The sequence below is a fragment of the Crocodylus porosus genome, unplaced genomic scaffold (genome assembly GCF_001723895.1).
Source record: "Crocodylus porosus isolate Cpor-Errol unplaced genomic scaffold, CroPor_comp1, whole genome shotgun sequence".
NCBI classification, from domain to species: domain Eukaryota; kingdom Metazoa; phylum Chordata; order Crocodylia; family Crocodylidae; genus Crocodylus; species Crocodylus porosus.
The window spans coordinates 17601465-17626656 of NW_017728931.1; the positions used below are offsets into that span (position 1 = coordinate 17601465).

General features: G+C 42.9%; 1 protein-coding gene across 2 annotated transcripts in view; it reads right to left on the reverse strand.

Moving 5' to 3' along the window:
* Positions 1–6725: 6725 nt before the first annotated feature.
* ATXN10 (ataxin 10) overlaps positions 6726–25192 on the reverse strand; it is a 216503-nt gene continuing 198036 nt past the window's right edge. For both annotated transcript variants that reach the window (XM_019544286.1, XM_019544287.1), the window contains exon 11: positions 6726–7265. In XM_019544286.1, the coding sequence (XP_019399831.1) occupies positions 7066–7265 (200 nt within the window). In that variant the 3' untranslated portion in view covers positions 6726–7065. The remainder of the gene's footprint in view (positions 7266–25192) is intronic.

Genomic DNA, 25192 nt, shown 5'->3' on the forward strand with positions numbered 1-25192 from the left:
CAAATTGGGGTGGGGGGATAAAGAAAGAATAAATAGAAGCTTGTTCTGGTATCAAAATACGTGCTTTAACCCATGGAGTACTGATTCTACATGGGTGTACAGCTCTAGCAATTGGCAAAGCAGAACATGGATACATTCCCTGTTTTACTTAAGCAGATTTTGGTCCTATGTCACACAGATGTTGATACTATAAACTGACATTTCTCACAGAGAAAGTTAATTACTGGGAGAAAGTGCTAGATACTTTCCAATAAAGTTAGTTGGGAGGTCTTCCTAGTTTTGATGCAAGAAAAATATCTTCATCTCTTTAAAGCTGTTGTTGACAAAAGCCTAAAAAGAAGTTTTCAGCTTTGAAATGAAAACTTGATATTAAGTGAAAGTAGATGCCTCCTGCAGAATTATGTTTTAGCCCCCACTACCTTTTTAATTTAAATACACATTTTAAGCAAGAATTCTGACCAGGAAATCACAATTTAAGGATAGGCAAAGAGACTTAGGGTAGGAGATGGGGAAACAATAATAAATAATTTCTCTGGGAGTGAGCTGGACTCACTGCAGGATTTTATCAAAGGTGGTTTCACAAGAGGGCACTGCAGGGGAGCCTGAAGTGGCTGAACCAAATGTCACAGAACAATGTGGAAAAAACCATGGGTACAATCACATAATAATACAAATTGGCAGGTAAGGGTGGGGATGGTAGTGGTGGTATAGAGACTGGGGTAATGTGAAAAAACCTTATTTTTATGGTCCTGGCACCTGATATTTGACCATCTCTCTCTTCTCCATTCAGTACTCTCAAGTAAGTATATAAGATCCCTTGATGAACCAATTTAAATTGAATTGCATTTCAGTCTTTTCAGGAGAAAAAAGCATGGTCCAGAGAAAGGGCTGGCAGTAAGAGCTGAGAGATACAGCGCAGCACGGCAAAATGTAATTTTTTTCTACTTGATTAGAAATTTTAAAAAAGTGAAATCCAACAGTCTAACACAACCTTTCCCTCCTTCCCCCAAAACATGTTCTTTCTAGAGAGGCTTATTATCTTCTCCTTCTGCCCTCCATTTTTTCTTATATTCCTTTATATGTCATCTCTCCTTTCTCTGGTATTGATTAATGATTTTGCTTGGATTATGAGTGTGACTTCAAATCTCTCTTTTTTCCCCATTTTTACTTTTTTACTTTCAATTATACACCCATGTAGTTCTTTTCATCCACTGAAGCCATGTCAAATCACTTTGGAAAAGAATTATGTCCTTATCCACATGTAGCAGACAGAGAAACTGAGGAAGATAAGACTTTCCCAAGGTCACACAGCATTTCAGAACAACACTGAAAAGAAAAACCTTCAGTCCTCCTACTCTCAAATCAGAGTCCTAGCTTGGGCTCATGTTGCTTTTTGTTCAGTCCACTGTTTAATTCAATGCATACATCAAAGAAGTGAAAATCACAACACAAGGTGTTGCATTAAACTCTGAGCTTACAATACTACATTAATATCATGTATACCATGGGCCAGGTATGGCTAAGGAGCAAGGAGTAAGATAGCTGGTTTCCTCCTTCAACGATAAATTTGCTATCACCCCACTGACATTTAACATTTCTTCTTAATAAATTTGCAAAAATAAACAGAAAGATTGTAACATTACTAGGGTCTCTCCTTCTATATGGTTATGCCATCCAATTTTTTTGGTGGCTGCGCCATAGTCTCTCCCCAAAGAATGTCTTCTCTGTCTCTTCTCTAGCTTCTGCCTTGCCTACCACAAGTGGCTTACATTGCAAAAAAAAAATGACCAACCAGTTCTTTATCAAATGTAATGGATCCAAAATAATTATTCATTAAATCAATTTAGCATAATTTAAGTATACAAGCATCAAAGCGTAAATAGAAATAACCATGAAATATGCAAATTGTAAATAAAGTTCCTATATTAATAAGCATTAAAAAGCTCAAATAGGTTGTCTTTTTTGAATCTACATGTTGTTTTCCATTCCTAAACTTTAAGTAGTTTGTAATAGAAGGATTTAAAACAAAAGCTCAACACTTAAAAAAACCCTAGAAGTAATTTCATTACCTTTATATGTTAACCCAGTTAGTATATGCATTTGAAAATTCTTACTGTATTAAAAAAGTAAAAGCTGCAAATTGTTGAAGACATAATATATTGTTTATATATTACAATATATACCTTCTATTTGAAGTTACTATGTCTACATAGACAGCAGTGAACTATTTAAACATATTGCTACTGTATTTACTTGCTTACCATGCACACCTCTCCCTACTCCCCAGTATCAGGCCCCCAAAATTAGGTTGCATGGCCTTAAGCAGGAAAATAAATTTTTCTTTGCTGGAATAGTAGCTAGCCTGGACACTGCGCATGCTATGCAGCTGCCAAGATGTCTGCCTCTTGGCTGGCTCAGCAAACAGAAGGGTCAGAGTTTCATGTTAACCCTCTCAGAGCTGTAGTTATTGGATTAGCATGATAGCTTGTGTCTGGAGCAGCATGCAAGCTGCTTGTAGAACCTTGGTGATGCTCATAGTGTGGAAACACTTTATTTACAGGACTTTATATAAAGAACTACTTACAGTACAGAACTAAGAGTGCGGACAGAAGTGACAATTTTTGCCTGATCTGACCACAAAAAGCAGTTTATAGCTGTGACCAAACAAGTACATGGCTGCAGACAGCTTAAAAAATGGATGATTGGGTGAGAATCAGATGCCCCCCCCCCCATTGCATGAAGTCTCAGATAAAAATGTTACAAAATGTATCGTCTTTTGTGACTTATGTCTGCCAAGCTCCCAACCTGTCACTGTTTTCAGAACGGGGAGAGGGAAAGGGAGCAGAGGGAGTTCAGTCTGGGGCGGGGGTTCAGTCCCCCTGGAGGGTGGGGTGGATGTATTGCAGCCCCACCCCTGAGGAGGGGAGGGGGCTCCAGTTCACCTGTCACCACTCTTTAAGCACCAGCTGGGACCCCAATAATTCCCATTATGAAGACAGCAAACACTGGCAGAGAGCCTGGCCATTGCTATTGGAACTTGGCTGCAGGCTCCCAGCCACAGCTGGATTCACACCCTCTCCCAATCCCCCCCGAACCAGCAGTGAACTTCTGTTTTGTCTGGGATTACGATGAAACCTGTAATGCTTTGTAGAAATCATTCTGAGTTACAACTGGAGCTGCACTTCTGTCTGCACCCTATAATCCTGCTACTACCTTTGCAAAAGTCTGGGGCTTAACTTTGTGTTAAACTGAGTAAGTCCTTCTGCGTCCCGGATATGTGGCATCTCAGCAGGAACTTCCATATTTTCTGGACACTGCCTTCCAAAAACAAACTGAATGTCTTATTTGGGGTCACATGTGAGAAAATATGGTCTTCGTAATTTTTACGTTTCACAACTGACACACTCAATGAGATGTGTTGGACCATTCACACCTCTCAGAGCCAGTTTTAGGTTGTTTTCAGACTCAGAACTGATGCTCCCTTTTCTTCTGGCCCTAGTCCACCCCCTCTGCTTTTCCCTATATCCAGTGGCTCAGACCTTTGTTTTCTACATTCAAGTTGGGCAGCTTCCTGATCCAAGCTATATGAATAACAGGAGAGAGATCCCTGAAAGCACAGAAGATATTATCTTTCTACTTTTTCTTATGTCCCCAGCATTATGGTGGATGGGGCAACAATTATAGAGACTTCCTGCTTGGCCCCTAAAGTGCTTGAGTGAAACTGAAATGTGCAAAAACGCAGTTACTGAACTCTACTGGGCATGTCTGAGCAGAGACTTTCTGAAAGTATAGGACTTGAGAACAGCAGAAGGTATATCCCAAAGGGAAGTCTTTGTCTCCAACAAATTTCAAGTCCTTACTCCAATGAACGAAGGTACTAAAGCTTTGCAATTAAATAGTTGGAAGATTTTTTTAAAATATGATCAAATAAACATCTTGCTTTTCTCAATGTATTCTTAAAAACTGCTGGATTACTGTAGCCAAGACTTTACAAACAGAATTCTTCCTGAGATAAAAACATACACCTGTATACTAAAATTTTGGCAAATTTATTAGCAACTGAAAAAAGAGAAAGTGATAAACAACTTTAAATGTAGATGTGGTTACCAGGTTCACCTTCACTTGACAGAAGAATTTATGGCTTAGTGACCTTGCAGCATGAGATTTAGTAGTATTATCCACGTTAGAAAGACCCCATATGCATCCTTATTAAACAGAAATCACAACACAATTTGGAACAACACTGAGGGAAATTGGGAAATCACCTAGATACATATTTAAAGACTTACAAATGCTTGATCTTTAAAGCAGTTTTATCAGAACCTTGGACAGCACTGAGGGGAACTATAACTGTGGGACTTTACCTCAGGTACTGTGGATACTGGTATCCCAAAAGACCATCTCAACATTCAAAACAGTACATACCTTAAATATACATAAAGAACTGTGGTATGTAGTAACAAGAACTTCTTACTGTTAAAGTGATGCATACCCTAAAATGAAGTGTTATTGAATATTTAAAATTTGGATAAAGGAAAAATACATAATTTTGATTCTTCTCCAGTCTTCTGTAATAACTAGTTCTGCTTTTATGAGATACCAAGCAAAAACAATGTGATTCACTGTAAGAGATATAAAACTATCTGTTAGAGACTACTCATCTGGACTTCAGGGGGTTAAAGCCGTTTGTTGTACATTTGTTTGTTTTTTAATCAGAAAGAGATTATTTTTTCTAGGAAGTCAAATGCACATCAAAACAGGAAACAAAAATTGTGGTTATCACAAGAAGTGTCTGTGATTTGTTTATTTATATTGAAAAAAATTAGAAATAAGGCCATAGTACACATGCTACCTAGAACACAAAGTTAACATTTATTAAAAGGTGCACTATAAAAAGTTTACAAGTATTCTACTTTTAAGTACCAAAATGCTGTTAAAATCCATCCACTCATTACTATGAAAATCCCGCTACCCATTTACTTTTAACAAAAATAGACCTAAAAAAAAAGACCCTGATTACTTTTGTTTGAAAGCTCTTGAAAGCAATAAGATGGTCACAAGACTTGATCCGACTGCTCTGCCTCTTTACAAACTCAATAAGGCTTGCTTTTTATGACTGATTGGTCTGCTGTATTAATCCCTTAGCATATAAAACAAGCTCCTTGGTGGCTGGAACTCCATTGGAGGAGGACAGGGAAGCTGCTGTGTTCTGAGAACTGATCCATCCAGGAAAATCAAAAGCCAGCCACTCACAATACAGTAATCAACATGTTTTCCACTATGAAAGCCCTACATTTCCCCATTTAGAAAACACAACTATTACTCCATTATGTATTGCCACAAAACCCCCTTTTATTTATTTGTGCTCATTATTATTTGGCTTATACTTATGAGTTGTGTGTATTCCATTGGTGGGCATACAACCATTGAGTTAAAAAAAAGTGTCTATTCCAAACCAGTTAAAAGGAAAAGGGGACTCCCACTGTTTTTTTCCACAAGCTAAGTTTTATGTGGATTTGCTTTGTTAACTCTTTATCACACCAGATAGAACATACTTTATTTTTACTTTCCTGTCTGGCTCATTTTCCATCAAAAATGAGTTTTGTTCATGTTACATTACCAATATAAATTATTTTAACAACACTTTAAGAAAAAATAACAACTTCCTAAGATTTTACTGCTGCCAAATGTAAAACACTTCCCCTTTACTTTCAAACACACTTAAAAAGCAAAACCTTCATCAAAGTTGATTTTTAATATTACATTTAAGTATTAATGTTATGCATAAGTTTTGAGTAAAAATAATTGAAAAGGATTGTTTTGTTAACTGTGCAATGGTTGACATACTTCAGTGCCATGAGGATAAAAAACAAAACCCACAATGCTTATCTTTAGTAGTTAAACTATTAAAGAAGCTACATTTTAAACAAGAACTATAAGTTTTATGGAAATCATTGAGAAACTCCAACCAGCTATCCTTATTTTATTCAGCTGGATGTAATATTGAATTTTAAACTGAAGAGATGAAGCAACTCTATAAAATTCTTCCTGTACTTTGTCAAACTTTTATTTTGTCAAATAAAAATTTAGAATGAGCAGTTCTTTGAGAGACAGCAGTAGAATATGCAGTGTGAATGAAATCACCACCAAGTACTAATTTGTGTTCTGTTTAATGCACCAGGAACTAGGTTTCCTAATTTCTAAAGCAACTGTTTGGGACATGAAGGGTTAATCATGCACTTCTCCCCCTCACCCCTCTCATTCATGTCACATTCCACAGTGGCAGGGGCCAACAACAATATAGGAGGGTACCTAAAATGAAGAGGCAGGGCCTTCTATTCTTCTGCCTCTCTTGAATTAATTAACTGGAAATGAGTTTTGTCAATGTTTTGGGAAGGCAGAGGGGTGAAAAGAAACTGCTAGAATTAATCACAGTGAGAAACTACCTCTTCAACAGGCAGCCAGAGTTCAGAAAACTCATGAGAAGTACAAAATAAAAGGAAAGTGGGCTGACTTACCATCCAAAGGAATAAATACAATTCAAACAAACACCCAAATCTCCAAAACAGAGACATGCCCCACTGCAGAGGAATGTAGCATCTGTTACCACAACAGCTTCAACTTTGCTTTTAACATACTCTACAGGAGTAGAGTATATTCTGCTTTTTCTACAAGGTAGAAAAGACAGCTTATTAGTCATTAAAAAATACAGAAGACAACACTAATGCAATTTCTCATTAACTTTAATATATTAAATACAACTATTTAAACACTCCAGTTTAAAGTACTCATTCATCTACTTTTCTATTAATGAAACAAAGAAATAATCAAATTTTAGTATATCTCCAAGTTCTGAATAAAGGTAGTTGTATCTACCCTAGAATTCATGATTTACAAACGTGTCTTCATTTACAGAATTGCTCTCACCATTATTCTTTTGACAGTTTCTCTGTAAAAGGACATTATACTTTGAGAAGGTTGGAACTAAAATTGAAAAATGGGCAATCTTAACAAGAGTTTCCCATTGTATTAGTTAAGAAATACCCTCCTTATGAGCTGCAGTCCTTATTTGGTTGTTCCTGATGATGGTTTTTTCTTAGATTTCAGAAGTAGCTTCTCATCTCGTTTCTCAATCTCCAAACCCATGTTCTCAAGGATGGAATTGTCTGCCAGACCCTGTTGCTCCATCCGTGCAATAAGTGCTTGGTTTCTTTTATTTCGCTCTGTCAGATTTCGGATTGCGTATACTGCCCATTGATTCACAACTATCAAAGTATGTTAAGGAATTTCACAGACACAATCAAATGCAAATATTAAGAGCATTAAAAAATAAGCAAATAATAAGAACACTAATTTCAAAAATGTAGAGTTTAGTTGAAAAAGACATTCATACATTTTGTTAACCTTCAATACTTGCCAAAGTACTTATTACAGATAAGGAACTTAAATTGCCATCAACCAAGTTAACCATATTCTGAATTAAACATATTAATGACATAAAAACTGAAGGACGCTTTTGAAAAGTAAAAGTAAAAAACCAATTTTTTAAATCAAAGCTACGAGCAATGGAAATGTTTCCATAATTGTTCTAATAAAAAGCTAACAAATTCATTGTAGCTTTTATACCTTGCACGTTGCAGCACTGTGTATTCAAGAACCTGAAAATGAAACAAGTTGGAAATCTCTGTATAGAATGAAGCTGAAAATTTTTTAACATGTGCACGTTGAGGAAGCATTCACAAAAGAAAATAAACAAACAATATTAACAAGGAAATTATACTCATTTGTAAAATTTATTGATGCTAATAATTATCTGTACCATTAGTATGCCTGGAAGCTCATTTTTTAAAAGTACTACTTAATTTCAAGTTGGAGTAAGCCAAATTCTTTTCCTCTTTTAATAAGAGTTGGACATTGGTATGAGAGGTCATAAATTTGAGCCCATAGCACAAGTGCTCGCAGCACAGCCCTGTCAAATTCCAATGAATCTGCAAATTTTGCTAAATATGTTATCACACAAGGACACAAAAAAGGAAGGCAATATCTCTAACATAAATCTACTGATAAAACTGATGCCACTGATATGTAGTTCCTGCAGAGAGGCTAATATCTGAACAGGTACAAGACAACTACAGTAAAAGCTGCCTTAATCAGCAGCTTACAAGCCAGCACACTCTATTAACCAGTATGCCAGCTTGTATAAAAGTGAAACCAGAAGTGCACACCGTGGCACTTCCGGTTTCACTGAGCCCCCACGGCCCGGGACAAAGCAGCCTGCACTGCTGAGTCCCCATGGCCTGGGGCACAGCAACCTGTGTGGGCCCACCTCCCTGTCCCTCGGGGCCTGTGGGAGGGTTGGAGACGCAGTGGGAGAAACGGCCATGCAACGGGAGAAGTGGCAGCCCAAACAGGCAAAGTCGCCTGTTCAGGCCTCTCAATTAACTGGCATGTTTTGTTATCCGGCACCTCCCATTCCCCATGGGTATTGGATAACAAAGCTTTTGCTGTACTAATGTGGTTGCTCCCTCCAGGCCTGGATTGAGGCACATGTCAGGGTTTAAATTTCCAGAATCATCAATGAAGCTGTTTCTACAAAATAAACGTCACAGATCTCTTGAAGTGTCAGAGATGCTAGTACCAATTCCTTAACTGAAAAGCTGTTATGGTATCATCTTTTCCAAGACACCCCTACTGGCAGCAGCAGCCTCCTGTCATCCGGTGCACGGATCGGGGGCTTGCCTGAACCCCTGGGGAGGGCTGCGGGGCTGTGCCAGACTCCTTCCAGAGGTGCAGGCCCTCAACCTATGTGCTAGACACACAGAGACTGCTGCTGCTGCTGCCTGGGACATGAGGCTTGCGCCATCTGGCTGGGCCACTTCTGTGCATGCAGGACCCAAGCTGGTGTGGCCAGAGGTCAGTGAGTGGCACGCAGCCCTGGGTGACAACCCAGAGCTGCTCGAAAGCACATGGCCCTGTGCCACACTGGGCTGCAGCAGTGCACTGTGACAGAGGCTGCACGGATACCTGGCAGCTGCGGCCGAGCTGCACTGCCCCCCATTATGTAGGGGGGCTGTGCCATGAGGCCAAAAGCACAGCTGCTGTTGCTGGTAAGCTGCAGGGAGGAGCTGCAGCCAGGTGGGGAGCATGTGGGGCGGGGGCTGGCACTGGCCATGGGCTGAGTGGGGGGGCTATTGCTGAGCAGGGAGGCGAGTGAGGGGAGCTGGTCCCTGGTAGGAGAGGCAGCCTAAGCATCTTCTCATCCGGGGCACAGATACAGAGGCTTGCACCCCTGGGAGGGCTGCCAGGCTGTGCTGGACTTCTCCTGGGGATGCAAGCCCCCGGATCTGCACACCAGATGTGGGGAAGCTCCCGCTGCTGCTTGCAATAGGTGGCAGCAGTAATTTTCTCTGGTGCTGGGCACAGCCTGCACCCAGTGCCAGGTGACAAGGCAGTCTTCTTTATTCCAGGTGCAGATCTGGGGGCTTGCACCCCTGGGAGGACTGATGGGATGTACCGGACTCCTCCTGGGGATGTGAGCCCCCAGATTTGTGCAGATGAGAGGAGGCTTATGCTGCAGCAGCAGCAGCAATCTTGTCTGGCTCTGGGTGCAGCCTGCACCTAGTACCAGTCCCAGATGGGAGAGGCAACTTGAGCTTCCTCTCATCCGGGGCACAGATCCAGGGGGCTCACACCCCTGGGAGGGCTGTGCTGGACTCCTCATGGAGGTGTGAGCCCCTGGATCTGCATGGCAGATGAGGGGAAGCTCCTGCTGCTGCCTGGGACAAGCAGCAGTGGCAATTTTCTCTGGTTCTGGGCGCCAGTCCCAGGTGACAGGGCAGCCTCTTCTCATCTGGGGCACAGATCTGGGGGCAAACCAATAGGAGGGCTCCTGCGCTGTGCTGGACTCCTCCCAGGGTTGTGAGCCCCAGGATCTGTGATCCATATGAGAGGAGGCTGCTGCTGCCAGCAAGTGTCAGCACTTTTTATTTGAACAGTTTGAAGTGCAGTTTCCCAGAAACCTCTGCACCTATCCCCTTGAAACACGGCAGGCTTCATGCCCTCAGAAGGGGCTACCAGTCCTGCAGTTTTCATCCAAATCAGACAAGGAATGACAACATTTTAGGCATTTTTATGATTCCCCATTATAGCCTATGACTGAAATGTCAAAATAGTTACGATGAAACAAAACAAGACAGTGTTTTGAAACAAAATGAAATGACAAATGAAACACTGCACTCTGAGTTGCTCCACAGCCCCATGAAGCTCAGCTCAGTAGGGAGTGCAGTGCCAGCTCTGCCTGCCTCCCACTGCTGGGCTGTGCTCTGATTGGCTCCACCAGACCCATGGAGCTCAGCCCAGTGGCATGAGGCGGGCAGTCGGGGCTGCACTCTCCCGCCCACTGCTGGGCTGAGCTCCATGGAGCCCGGCACTGGGCACAGGCTGCACCCAGCACCGGTCCTAGGCAGCAGTGGCAGCCTCCTGTCATCTGGTGCAGATCCGGGGGTTGCACCGCCGGAAGGAGTCCAGCACAGGCCCACAGCCCTCTTGGGGGTGCGATGACAGGAAGCTGCTGCTCCCGACAAATTTTGCTTTCAAGATTTGAGGTGCAGTTTCTGAGAAACCTCTGCACCTGTCTCCTTGAAACTTGGCAGGCTTCATGCCCTCAGAAAGGGCTACCATCCCTGCAATTTTCATTCAAATCAGGCAAGGAATGACAAAGTTTTAGGGATTTTCATGATTCCCCATTATAGCCTATGGGCGAAATGTCGAAATAGTTTTGACAAAACAAAACAAGATAGTGCTTTGAAACAAAATGAAATGACAAATGAAACACTGTCCCTTCAAAACAGTATTTTTGGACATCATAAGCAAAGTGGACATTTGATAAAATGTTACTATTTGTAATCATGCACCTGTCTTAAAACTGAAGACTACAAACTACTGAGGCCTATGTTCCTACACAGTGGAAGATACTGAAAAAAATAAAAAATCCAAATTTATGGTTTTGAAATGCTATTTAAAAAAAATTCAATTAAGAATATTCTAGCTTTAATAAGGACTGTATTCCCCCTTACCTCCATACCCCACCCCCGGGCTTAGTTGGCTAACATTGCATCTCCTGTAACCTAGTTGCGTTCCCCTCCTCACCCCCATCCCTCTATTGTTAGTCCCTTGCTCAGGCAATCTGTATTTCCCTACCGGCTTTTTCATCTTTCTTTTTGGATTCCCAATCCTAAACCTTTACTAATAAAAGTCAATTTGTTCTGCTGCAACTCATCCAAGATAAAAATTCATATTTTACATTTAGTTCTGAATCAAATATGTAAGGTCTGGGCTTCCGTTATATGACTAAAAAGTATTTCTGGATAACGTTAAACAGTACCTGGTTAAAAAGTGATGGTTCTGCATTCATCATTGGGTCCCATTCCCGGTTGGTTTTCTGGCACCATAACAATAAATACTTCTCATTAAGAAATTTAAAATTTTGCTGCTTAACGAGCAAATAAAATAACTAAATCCCAAAGAGATTAAATCAAATATACCTAGAATATTCCTGATCAGCCCAAATGGAGAAGAGATTTGGTGAAGTTTGTAAATTACGGATTTAAGGACAAGCACTGAGACCACCTTAAACCTTATTTTAGCACACACTGGGTGCATCTACATGTGAAATTAACTTCTCCTGGGCAGAGCCAGAGTGGAGCTGGTCTGGGTTGGCAGCAGGCTCAGGGAGTCAGCTTTGGGCTCTAGGGGTGGTGTTGGCAGCAGATGGGCTGATTGGGGCACAAGAGTGCCCAAAGTGCAAAGCTGTGTGTCTAGGCAGCAGGCAAAGGTCTGGTCCCCTGTTGCCTGGGCTGACTGGGCACAATTCATGTCCAGGCCAGCATTTACATGAAGGTTTCACCACAATTAATAACTGCTGTGAGAGAGTACTGTCCCTGACAGAGTTAATTAATTTACTATGCCCAAGTGGAGCTAATTAGTTGACTCCACAGTAGAGCACACATGTAGATTCACCCTCTGAGAATAAGGAGATAATATAATGCTTTGCCTGAAGATGTAGGGAAGAATTTTGCTTTAAACTTTGCATTGCAGAACATGAAAATGATAGGAATAAGAGCATTTCTTTACCTAAAACGTGTCCTAAAACTAGAACAAATAAAGTATTCCTATTCCATCTATGCCCAATTAAATTCACAAGCATGTAATATCTAGGATGCCTTCAGTATTGTATGATGAACCCTAGTATCATTGTTATTTATTATTAGCAACCACAGTAGTTAAAGCTGCAAATGGTTTTAATAATATTTTCACTTGTTCAAAAAACTCTTCGGTATGTAGGTTTTTCATTCTACAATTTAGTCATGAATATTTATGATTGTCCTTGTTAGCATGCTTTGTGAGGCTGAGACTTCTGCATGGCTGTGTGTAGACCTAGACAGACTTAAGTGTCAGCAGAGATTAAAGCAATATTCACATTACCCTCTTGTTCTTCTGCAAAGATAGAGACACAGAGAGAAAATTAAACATATTCTAACGTCTCTAATCCTACCAACAGTTTAAGCACTTTATTGTATACTCAGCTTTAGAAATAAAGCTTCTAAAGTTTCCATAGTTACTACAAATAAGAACATGAGCCTGTTTGTTGTGAAGCTACACAAAAGAAAAAAAAATGCAGCAATCATGGTAGATCTGATTTGGTAGAGTTGTCCAGACTTAAAACAGTATATTTTGAAGTGTCATATTAATTAATGTTATGCAAGGAACTGAAGATTACAGTATCTTTATCACATTGGAAGTTTACACAAAGAAGGGGGAGACAAACAGTGAACCCTTATTCTATTCTGCGAGTAAAACTAATACAACTATATAGACTTAGCTAGTTAGCTTGAATTTCTGTAACATTCCTGAACCATGGCTATGCAGTGCACAAAATTCCATATTTTGTTTGGATTACGGAAATGCTTTAAAAAGTGTTATTTGTCAACATACTCTAGGTTACCTTAACATAACCTTGAATTCATGTAAAAATGCACCCAGATTAATATTAGCCATTGTAAAGTCACCTCCTTCCCCCCTCTCCCTGTGCACTCTCCCCCCACAACCCCTAACAAACCAAAACCCCTATACTCTATTGCACAATTCCATCTGGAGGAAATAAAATTTTCAATACTTTCAAAAGCTATCAAAAATATATTCCTCAACCCTCACTCCTGGAAACTGAGAGGCAAGCCTACTAGTACCCAGGAGACATCTATGAGCTATTTTGTAAAGTACTTTAAGCCCTGTGGTTAAAGCTCACCATATATGAGTTAGATATTACTATTTCTGTACACATTACTCACACAGGCATTTGACTACATAAAGGAAGGTGGTCTGTGTACTGCACATGATATTTTTTTCTAGGTTAAAATTGTCAGGAGCTTATGTATAGAATTGCACAATAAGAAGGACTAATAAGTACTTATGTAAATTCACTTAAGTCTTTTTCATTCATGCTTTTTAAAACTTGGGATTCCAAAATGCATGGCTCTTGTCACAGAATGTGTCTTAAGTACAATTTTTACTTTACTTATGACAATTTCCTAATTTCTTTTAAAACAATAAGGGGATTTAAAGTAAGTATACAGATGGCATAGTCTTCACTGACAAATCTCTAGAAGTTTTATAAAAAAATACCATATTAGAAAAAGTTGCATAAATATTAGAGCCTTTTGGTGTTTTCCACCTTTGCTAACCTTATATGAAATCCCAGAGAGACTCCTATTGGCTTCTGTGTACCCAGGACTTCATCTTTAAACTCTGCAGACCTGTGGCAGAAGCTCACCTTTACTGCAGAGTTCCTAGGGTCATAGGAACGTAGGGCTGGAAGGGACTTCACAAAGTCAAAGTCCAGCCACAAGCTCAAGGCAGGATCATCCCTGATTAAACCATCCCAGTCAAAATATCTGTCCAACCTGCTTCAGACAGATGGAGGATGGAGATTCCAAAAATTCCCTATGTAGCCTGTTTCAATGCTTGACCACCCTCATAGTCAGAAAGTCCCTTTTAATCTCCAATAAATTTGTCCTGCTGCATCTTGAGGCCATTGCTCCTAGTCCTGTCCTCTACAACCACAAAGTAAAATCCAATTTCTATCTCCTCTATAATCACCCCTTCGGGTATTTGATGACTGTCAAATCCCACTCAGCCTTCTCTTCTCCAGACTAAATAACCCCAGTTCTTTTACTCTTTCCTTATACAACATGCTGTTCAGTCCTCTCCTTATTTTTGTTGCTTTCCACTATCCTGTTTCCAATTTATATACATCCTTCTTGAAGTGTTGGGCCCATGTCTAGACACAGTACTCCAGGTGAGGCCCCACCAGTGCTGACCAGAGTGAAAGAATCCTTGAGTTGAAAGTGATACTTTTGTTGATACAATCCAGCATGCTATTACCTTTTTTTATTTTTTGGAACAATAGCATACTGTTGGCCCATATTCAACTTATGGTCTACTACAGTGGTTTCACAGATTTCATAGATGTTAGGGCTGGAAAGGACCTTGGAAGATCATCAAGTCCAGCCCCCTGCCCCAGGGGCAGGAAGTCAGCTGGGGTCATAAAGTCAGCTGGGGTCATAGGATCCCAGCAAGAAAAACATCCAGGTTTCTCCTGAAGGCGTTCAAAGTAGGTGCTTGAACCACCTCCGATGGCAGGTTATTCCAGACCTTGGGAGTTTGGACAGTAAAGAAATTCTTCCTTATGTCCACCCTGAAACAGTCTTGCAGGAGTTTATAACCCTTAGAACTTGTCATCCCTTGGGGTGCTCTGGTGAACAAACATTCCCCAAGATCCTGGTGGACACCCCTTAAAAACTTACCGGTGGCCATCAGGTCATCCCTGAGCCTGCACTTTTCCAGGCTGAAGAGCCACATGGCTCTCAGCCTGTCATCATAAAGTCTGTTTTCCTGACATCTGATCATGTGCATGGATCTCCCCTGGACTCTCTCAAGCTTCTCCATATCCTTATTGAATTGTGGAGCCCAAAACTGGATGCAGTACTCCAGCTGCGGCCTCACTTAGGCTGAGTACAAGGGGAGAATGACATCCTGGGATTTGCTTGAGAAGCATCTATGGATGCAAGCCAGTGTTTTGCTCGCTTTATTAGCCACAGCATCACACTGAAGGTTCATGTTCATCTTGTGGTCAATGATGACCCCCAAGTCCCTTTCTTCCATAGTACTAGCCAGCGTAGCACTGCCAAGCCTATAAGGATACTGCAGGTTTTTCTTCCCAAGGTGGAGAACCTTGCATTTTTCAGTGTTAAACACCATCAGGTTCTTGTCCGCCCATTTGCTGAGCCTATCAAAGTCAGCCTGGATCACCCTCCTGTCTTCTGGCATGGATGCTTTGCCCCAAAGTTTGGTGTCATCAGTGAACTTGGCCAGTCCACTTCTGACTCCAATGTCCACATCATTAATGAAGATGTTGAACAATATGGGTCTAAGGACAGAGCCTTGGGGGACTCCACTGGTCACAGGGCACCATGACGATTGACTTCTGTCAATTACTACCTTCTGGGTTTGACCACAGAGCCAATTTCACAGCCAGTTGATCATGGTGGACCCAAGGCCACAATTGGCCAGTTTTGCTAGGAGGTGTTCATGGGATCCCAGATTGAAGGCTTTTTTAAAGTCAAGATATACAACATCAATCTCCTCTTCCTTGTCCAGGTCATAGGTCACTTGGTCATAAAATAAGATTGGTCAAGCAAGACCTACCCGCAACAAACCTGTGCTGGCTATACCTCAGGATGTTGCTATCTGCCAGTCCATCAAGAATAGCCTCTTTGATAATCTTTTCTAAGGCTTTCCCTGGGATAGAGGTCAGGATGATGGGCCTGTAGTTTGCTGGATCCACTTTCCATCCTTTCTTGAAGATAGGCACCACATTGGCCTTCTTCCAGCCTTTAGGCACTTCACCAGAGCACCAGGAGTTCTCGAAGATCTGTGCCAGGGGCTGAGCTATAATGCTAGCCAGCTCCTGGGGTGCAGACTGTTGGGGCCGGCTGACTTGAAGGTGTTCAGCCTCTCAAGTTGTTCCTTCACGAAGTCAGCATTGATGGAGGGCAAGGAATCTCCTTCACTCAGGCCTCCCTGTCCTGAGATGGGCAAAGGCATCCCATAGGACTGGTGAAAGACCAAAGCAAAGTACCCATTTAGTAGGTTGGCTTTTTCCTGGGCATCGGTGATCAGTTGTCCCATCTGGTTCAGCAGGGGTCCAATGTTTCCCTTGCTTTTCCTCTGGCTCCCCACGTATCTAAAAAGGGACTTTTTATTGTCCTTAATATTTGTAGCTAGCTGGAGTTCTGTTGCAGCCTTGGCTTTCCTGGTTCATTCCCTGCAGGTCTGGACCAGTGAGGAATATTCCTCGTTGGAGGTGGACCCCATCCTCCATCCTTTGTAGGTCTATCTTTTTAGATGCAGGAGGTCTGCTAGTTCCTTGCTGAGCCAAGGGGGCTGCTGTGCCCCTTTGCTGCCTTTCCTCCAAGACAGAATATCTTACTTGTGCATCTAGGATCGCTCCCTTGAGAAACAACCACTCTTCCTGAACTCCCCTCCCCTTGCGGACATGGTCCCTTAAGGCCTCACCAACAAGCCTCCTAAGCTTATCAAAGTTAGCTTTCCTGAAGTTGAGGATTTCTGTATTGCTGACTTGCCAGCTTTACGGTGGATGGTGAAGGTAATCAGCTCATGGTCACTGTCATCCAGCTTCCCTTTGATCATTAGGTCACAGATTTGGTCGTCCCCGGTTGCCAGTACCAGATCGAGCAGTGCTTTACCTCACCTTGGCCCGTAGACTTTTTGTGTCAGATACAGGTCATCCATGCATGAGAGGAAGCTTTGCGACCGCTTGGATTTGGCCGAGTGCCCTTCCCATGAGATGTCTGGGTAGTTGGTCTCCCATGACAACCATGGACCAGGAGCATGCAGCCTCAGCCAATTCCCTGGCGAACTCCTGGTCAACCTCTTGACTTTGGGTGGGAGGTCTGTAGTACACTCCCACCATTGTGTCCCCTATGCCGTCTTCCCCATGGATTTTAACCCAGAGGGTCTCCAGTCATCCACTCTGGGTGCTAATATCAGCTTGCAAGGACATGTAGCTCTCCTTAACATAGAGAGTTACACCCCTGCCCCTTTTGTCCCCTTGATATCTCCTGTACAGGGTATAGCCATCTATACCTGTGGTCCAGCCATGGGTGAAGTCCCACCAGGTCTCCATTATCCCTATGACATTATATTTCTTTGTGTTGAGCAGGCCAAGTTCCTCCAGTTTATTCCTCAAGCTCCTGGCATTTGTGTATAGGCAGGCAAGTGTCCCCTTGGGGGCCCTTGCCTTGCCTACAGATTGTTCCAGGGCTGGGGCTGGGGTGGGATCCCTTAAGTGCCTTGGCTTGCTGAGCAACCCCAGCAAAGCCAGCGGGCCAGCAGTGGCAGTAGACCCCCCATCCCCTGGCAGGCTTAGTTTAAAGCCTGGTGGAGCAGGTCAGCCAGTCTGGCTGAGAAGAGCCCCCTCCCCAACGGAGACAGGTGGAGGCCATCTCTTCCCAGCAGCTCACTGCCTCTTTCACCAAGAGTGGACTGTGGGCATGGAAGCCAAAACCCTCCTGATGATACCAGTGCTGCAGTCTTTGGTTCACTACCTGGATCCTCCTCTCCCTCCTAGGCCTGTAACCTGAGACTGGGAGGATTGAAGAAAACACCACCTGTGCCCCCTGACCCTTAAGCCCCACTCCCAAATCCCTGTAGTGCCTCATGACCCAGCTGGGATCTTGATCCACTGGTAGATCTCAGTCTCTTGCTGTAGGATCTTGGACCCTCTTGGAGTCAATCTAAGGCTGGGGTGGGGAGACTGAGTGCCTGCATGTATTCATGCTCACGCCTCAACCCAGCAGGTCAGTCTGTGGGGAAAGGAAGAGGCAGGGGCTAGATCGAGGCCTCTGCAGTGAGGGACAGTGCCACAGAGGCAGGAGCAGGGTTAAGTTGAGTGAGGCCTGGCAGGGTGGGACTTCCCAACTGGGGAGGCACAACCCCCCAAATAATTTTTGCTCCCTCTGCCTTGATCTGCAACCCCCCTTCCCTCCCCACAGACTTACCTGCTGGGCAAGGGAGTGGGGCAGGGAGGTTTGGTGGCATGGTAGATCTTGAGTTGCTTTTAAATGCCAATGGTGATCTAAAAAGGTTGAAGACCACTGGTTTACTATAACTCCCAAATACTTCTCTGGAGTATGGCAGCCTAGCAAGTCATTTCCCAGTCTGTATATGTACATGTTATTATTCTATCCCAAGTGCAGGATGTTGCACCTATCCTTGTTGAATCTTATCAAAGTGACTACAGACCACTTCTTCAGTCCTTCCAGGTCATTCTGGATCCTAGGTCATTCTGGAGCCTTGCATACTCAAGCTCCTGTAACTCCACCCAACTTCGTGTCATCTACAAATTTGTTAAGCCTGGACTCAATCCCATCATCCAAATCATTAATGAAGATGTTGAATAATACCAGATCCAGGACAGCCCCCTAGGGAACCCTATTTGATACCTTTTCCCAACTAAACAATGAGCAGTTGAGAATTCCTCACTGAGCACAAAGATCCATTTAGTTATGTACTCACCTTAGAGTACTTTTGTTTAGTCCTTAGGTTGTTAATGAGACTGTCATGGAAGACTGTTTCAAAAGCCTTCCTAAATTAAGAACTATTGCATTCACTGGCCTCTCCCCAATCCATAGAGCATTTCACTTTATCATAGGAGTAAATAAGATTCGTCAGGCATGACCCGATCTTGGTGTATCCATGCTGGTTCTTCCTGACCACCTTGTTCTTCTCCAAGTGATTAACAACAGATTCCTTGAGAACCTGCTCCATGATCCTGATTAGGCTGTCAGAGTGCAACTGATCAGTTGCTGCTTTCATAGAAAATAAATGAGGTACATAAAATATTAAGTAAAGATGTGTACACAATAAACAAACAATAATTTTCACCCAAATTGTGTGGACAAAGGGTTATTTTTCCATGATTGAATAATTACACACATGGTGCATCTACACATGCATTAATGCACGGCAATAAGCTTTGGTGCATATTGCACTGGAGTTTATTGCTTCTGGGCACTATGTCTTCATGTGAGCCTGGGACTCCAGCCTTCCTGCCCAAACGTGGTAGTTCTCCCCCCGACGCTGGTCCTGAGAGGTCCCTCTGTCCTTTCTGCCCCTAGCCCAGCTCTTCAACCTGGTACCTGGAGGCAGCCAAGTGAGAAGACCTCCATTTCCCCAAGGTTGACTTCCACCTCTTTTTTGCATTCATCAAATTGGCTATGCTGCCACTCAGCGTCTTCCCTGATGAACTTCTTTAATGACACTAGGGGGAAGTCACCCCCAATGTTCCACCCTTCCTGGGGCTTGATCTCAGTGCCCCCCAGTGTGGGGAGCTCTTGCTGCTTCCCCAGCTGTCCAGCATCTGGGCGGTCCCTGTTCATGCTGGTTTGGCTTGTTGCTGGCATGGAGAGCCTCCGCCTCCTCACTGGCTCTCCCCTCCCTACCGCCGGCGGCCGCTTTTATTCCTGTCAGCTGGTGCATCCTTATGACGTCACCTGCCGGCCTTAATTGCATAAAGGCATGGCTTGTAAACCATGCAGGCTTTTCTCTTCCGTCTTCTGGCGTTGCTCCTCCTGCAGGTAAGTGATTATTTTGCATTTCTTTATTTTAGTGTTTCTTCCCGCACCTAGCCCCATGGGCAAGGCTTTCTGGTCCCACTTCTCACTATCCCTGGGACACTTACTATTGAAACACACTATCAAAAAGTGAGGAACATTGCTTAACCATTTTCTAGGGAAAAAATAATCCTAATAAGCCCTATATGTTTTCACAGAAATCACTTTACTAATTTGCTAAGGCATCTGACACTTGAGTCTACAGTTATTATATTAGTAATTGAAAACTGAGAATATATTTACATTGGCAGTAACAGCTACCTAGAGCAAAACAGATTGGTGTAAAGAGCAAATGAGCCAAGGGAAAAGGTAATGAATACAAACACTCCATGTATTTCCAGTTTGAACTGCAAGAATTTTTTCTAGGCAGAAGAGACCACTACAGTTTGATTCCCTGCTCCTCCAGGAAAATCCATTGGAGAGGGATGAAGGGGATGGTCAGTTCTTAAGATTTTGGGAGGTGGATTGCAACGACCTTAGAATAGGTAGGGAGTCAAGTCAGATCCTCCCACAACTGACTCCTCCCTGCTCTGAGATTAGCAAGATGCTAGGGCACCTCTCCACTAGCTGTGAACCCTACCAAACACCATCATTATGTGGCAGCAGAGCTTCATGGAAGATATACTACCAAAGCTACTGCAGCTGGTAGCTAACCCCAATGTTCTAATCGTTGCAGGGATTGGAAGGGGATGAGAAGCATACAGGATCTATTTACAAATTTGCCTTCACAAAACAATTTTTGAAAAGGAATTGGAAAGGCTAGCTATCCTGCATACCAATTTTAAGAACAATATAGTTTAACTAGCGAATTGCTGGTCAAGAATGACGGGGGAGGGGGGAGAGAGGGGGACAGCACTGCCACCCACCACACCACCCTGCACAGCCACCTCCCAGGAGCAGGTGTGGGGGGTAGGGCCCAAGTATCATTTCTTTGGGCCCAGTACAAACTTGTAAGGTGGGCCCCCTCCCACATACACACCATCCCACATACATAAAATCTCATGAATCATTTTCTATTTTAATTCTAAAGTTACATTCTATATTGCTATTTTGTAACTTTTTGTTGTTGGTCCTAATAATGCTATTATCCAGTCAATGGTTTGATTTTTTTGTTCTAATGGACCAACATTGCTGCAAACATTTTATAAACAGACCAATTCACTTTAAAGCTTTATTTTCTGGGCTTTTTCATTGCAAAATCATGAATTCTCCCAAAAGTCAATTTCTTGTCTACGTTCACACTCGATAGAAAAAATAGCAAGGTGGCTTAACCATTCTTATCCCATACTAGAACACCTGCAGTTTTTGATGAGTGCTAGTTTGCTGAAACTTCTTTCAGCTTCTGCTACAGTCACTGGCAGTGTGCAAAATATCCATATGGCTATGCATGTTTCACTGAAAATTAGTTGCAGTAGTTTTTTGTAAATCTCATTTAATAAAGATAAGTGGAAGTACTTCATACTCTTTTCCAAAAGTAGATTTGAAGATTTTTTTCAGATGCAACATTTCACAAGGAATATTCTCAGAAAGTTCTGTAGGATACCTGTGAAGTAGACATTTAGAAGATTTGTCCAGTTCTTCAGGCTCTAGTGTCACATGTTTTAGGACTGAATGGAACATAAAACAAATGTTATTGGTTGCTTTGCGTCTCTGCTCTAATCCATAGATAATGTTGTCTAAAAAGTTGCATCAAAAACATTCCTTCCAAATAAAAATTCTGGATCATTTTCAAAGATGGTAGAACATGATTCCTCAGCTACGTCATCATGAAATCCTTTCCGCTTCTTGCCTCTTTTCTTTGGTACTTGTGGCAAAATTCCCATGCCTTCTGCTACAAGACAAGCTTCCTGTAGAATTTATGGCCACCGATCTCTAAGTTGTTTTACTTCTTCAATAATATCAGCAATGAGAGCTGCCTCTGATTCAAGAGATTCCCCTGGCTTGTAAAATCTTGTTTCTATCATCAGTACTTAAAAGAACCTTGTACCAGAAGCTAGCCAACAAAAGGCATGAAAATGAGCTGAAATACCTTTTCAGTGCTTCCAGTTGTGATTGAGCTTTGTGTGTCAAACTTAATTCAAGGGCATGTTCCAGTGCTTCCAGAATACCTTGAAGATCCTTGTGAGTGGATGGATAGTATATATTTTATGTATGCACTCCAGCATGTGTCTGACAGAGTGGAGTGAGCTGTGTATTTTATCTGTTGTAATCTTCCACCTCACAGGCTTAGCACTGAAAAACACACAGAGTCACTTCACACAACCAAAAATGTTAATGTTGCAGTACATGCTGCTGCAGCATTAACTCCTACAAGAATGGGAAGCACAAGGAGAATACACAGCAAGTTCATTTTTGGACCTAATGCAAGCCTGAATACCTTTTATTTTCCCTGACATATCAGAGCCATTATCAAAACCTTGACCTCTACAGTCATCAAGAAGAATGTTATGATGCTTCAAACTGGCAATTAGCATTTCAGCTATCTGTTCTCCATTTTTTAAATCAAAGTTGATAAACCGAAAAAACCTTTCTTTAATGTTAAATGTACCAGTATCTTTGTTGTGAACTACAAATTGGAATATCAATACATGCTGTTCTTGGTGAGAGACATCAGGAGTAGCATCACGTATGACAGAATAAAAAGTAGCCTTTTCTCTCTGCGCAAGGATGGCCTTCTGCACACTTGTACCACATAATTCAGTAAACACATTCTGACTCTCCCATGAGAAATAATGAGCCTGTCCTTGCATCATTTTGCCCTCTGCTTGCTTCTGTTTGACTTTGGCCAAATGGTCACGAGTGATGCTGTCATAATGAGCTATTAACTCGAGAGTTCCAAGAAAGTTGTCATTGTGTGGGTCACCTATCAGATTATTATCTCCTTGGAATGCTAAACCTCTTGAAGCAAGATACAAGGTAACATCCAAAAATCTTTTCAATATTTCTTCCATTTTGTTGCTTCTGTTAATATTTGTTTTTGAATCTCACTGTCCACTCCATGTCCATCTGCTGTAATTCCTTCCACTGGCAGTAGCGACTTTTATGTTCTATGCTCTTTTCATATTCAGGAAGTTTATTATATAGCTTTTGCCATTTTTTTTACATTTGGTGAATACTGTTCACTTTTTGCCAGCATACTGCATTGTTTTTGTCTCCTTTCAGAAAGTAACCGACATGGAAAACAATACAGCGCTTGATTGGTAGGACTCCAACAAGCTAGACTCCTGGTAGATGTTTTCCACTGGAAGTCTTACATTTGAGAAGAAATTCAGGAAACTTATGCCCAGCAACACCTTTTGGAATTGACTTTGCTAGCTTCCACATTTGTACAGAAGTCAGGACACCAGACAGAACACTTTTGACAGACAGAATCTGTTATCAGTTTAGGTCACAAGCCTGTGTCTTCGCAAAAGCATGAATCAGATAACATAGTACTGCTCTCTCTTGTTTTTTGTAAACCGTCTTCTGAACATAGTGGTGCTAATAGTGATATTACCTCTCTTTTGAAAGCATTAGATTGGAGTCACATGGTATACCACCAGGCAGCTTTTCTTCATCATCAGTTGCCACAGACATAGCCTCTATATTAAAATCATTTCCATCTTGCTTATGTTCATCTACTTCCCTAGCTGGTACAAAAGCCTTATCAATTTTGAAAAACTGGAGGCTTGATTGGTGTCCTTTAGCTTCTTTTAGTTCCCTTTGTTTTACCTCCTTATATTTATGGCTGCCTGATTTGTATTTATAGCCAGACATGGGTGGGTAGGTGAGTGAGTGAGTGAGAAATAAATGTCCTTTCTGTCCAGGCACTAACCCTTTCCCTGTTTCAGTTCTTCTCTGTGTATTGTTCAGACCACCAGGCCTAACACTTTTGGGCCTGTAAATCATACCAGCAACACTGTGGCTTCCACTGCCCCTGGGATCAGTGTCCCTGGTTATATGGTTATATCTGGGACTCATAGTTCTTGAGAGAGCATGTCACATAGAGAAGCATAAATCCCTCTGTTTCTCAAACTACAATTCCTAGAATTAAGTGCACAAGCACACGCTCTCTGTTCTACAGAAGGGCCCTGCGCTGGCCAGCAACTCACTGTTCAGAATGTCATTCGGCTTTTGATTGGTTCCAGGAAATCTCACAGTGGAGATCCGTATAGGTAGTAGGTAACTTTCCATACATATCTGCAACCATGAATTACAATTTAGCCTTTTGTTTTTTTCCTCATGGTAATAGGGTTGCAGCTTGGGCTGGCCCCCCTAGATATCCAGGCCGTGGTAATGTGTACCCTTTTTTCCCCCCATACTTGGGCCCTAGTGTAAGGAAGCTTCCACGTGGCTGCTGCCACCCACCACCCTGCACTGCTGCCACTCCACATCTAGCTGCGCACCACCCCTCCCCCTGGCTCCGTGTCTGGCCCTGCAGCCACCCCCCCAGACTCTGTGTCCACCTGGCCTGCTCTGCTGCAGCCATGCCATGCCATGCCATGCCAGTCATTCTTGATAGGCAACCTTGATGCAGAGCTGGTTGGAACCATGCCCTACTGGGAGCCACGCCCCCAAAGAGTGTTAAAGACAGACACACAAACAGACAGACTAAAACCTTATATACATACACACACACACACACACACACACACACACTATCTATCTATTTATCTATGTATATATATGGAATTGGCTGAGATTTTAAACAATAACATTGCAAGATTCAGAGATGAGCAAGTTAGTTATCCCTGAATTATTGCTGAGCAACCTGTTTCAAGGTGCCATCACACTGTCTATAACAGTGATTTTCAACCAGGGAGCTGCAACACCCTGAGATGATCCTAAAAATTGCTTTAAGGCAGGGGTTTTCAACCTTTTTTTAGCAAATGTACCCCCTTCTGGTGTCAGCAGCTGAACGCAGAGGGGGGTGGGGGTGCTTGCATGCCACCACTGCCCACCATGCCGCTGCCACACCCTGGTTTCCCATGGTTGGTTGCATGTGTGGCTCTATGGGCTGCTGATGGGCCCCACACCTGGCCAATCATGTACCACCTGTCAGCAGCCCCCAGAGCTGCATGTGCAACCAGCTGTGGGAAAGTGGCGCAGGGTGGTGGCAGCGATAGCCTCCGCCTCGTGCAACCCACCCCCCCATTGGGCCGGGCAACAACCATGTGGCCCATTGCAGGGTGCTGCTGCCCTTGCCCCTCCCCCCCAGTCCCGCTTCTGGGAGTAAGCATAGAAACACAATTACCCCCCCGCCACTGAGACCTTTGTAGCAGCCTGGCGGCCAATCAGGAAAGCAAGCTGGGGTGGGGGGCAGGGAGGTGCCATGGTGTGTCACATGGGGCTGGTGGCATCCGGAGCACCCCTCCCCCAGGTAAGAGGCAAACACATCAGGGGAAACACCACCACCGTACCCTGGGGCATGCTTCTTCCCCACCCACTTTCCCGTCCATGTT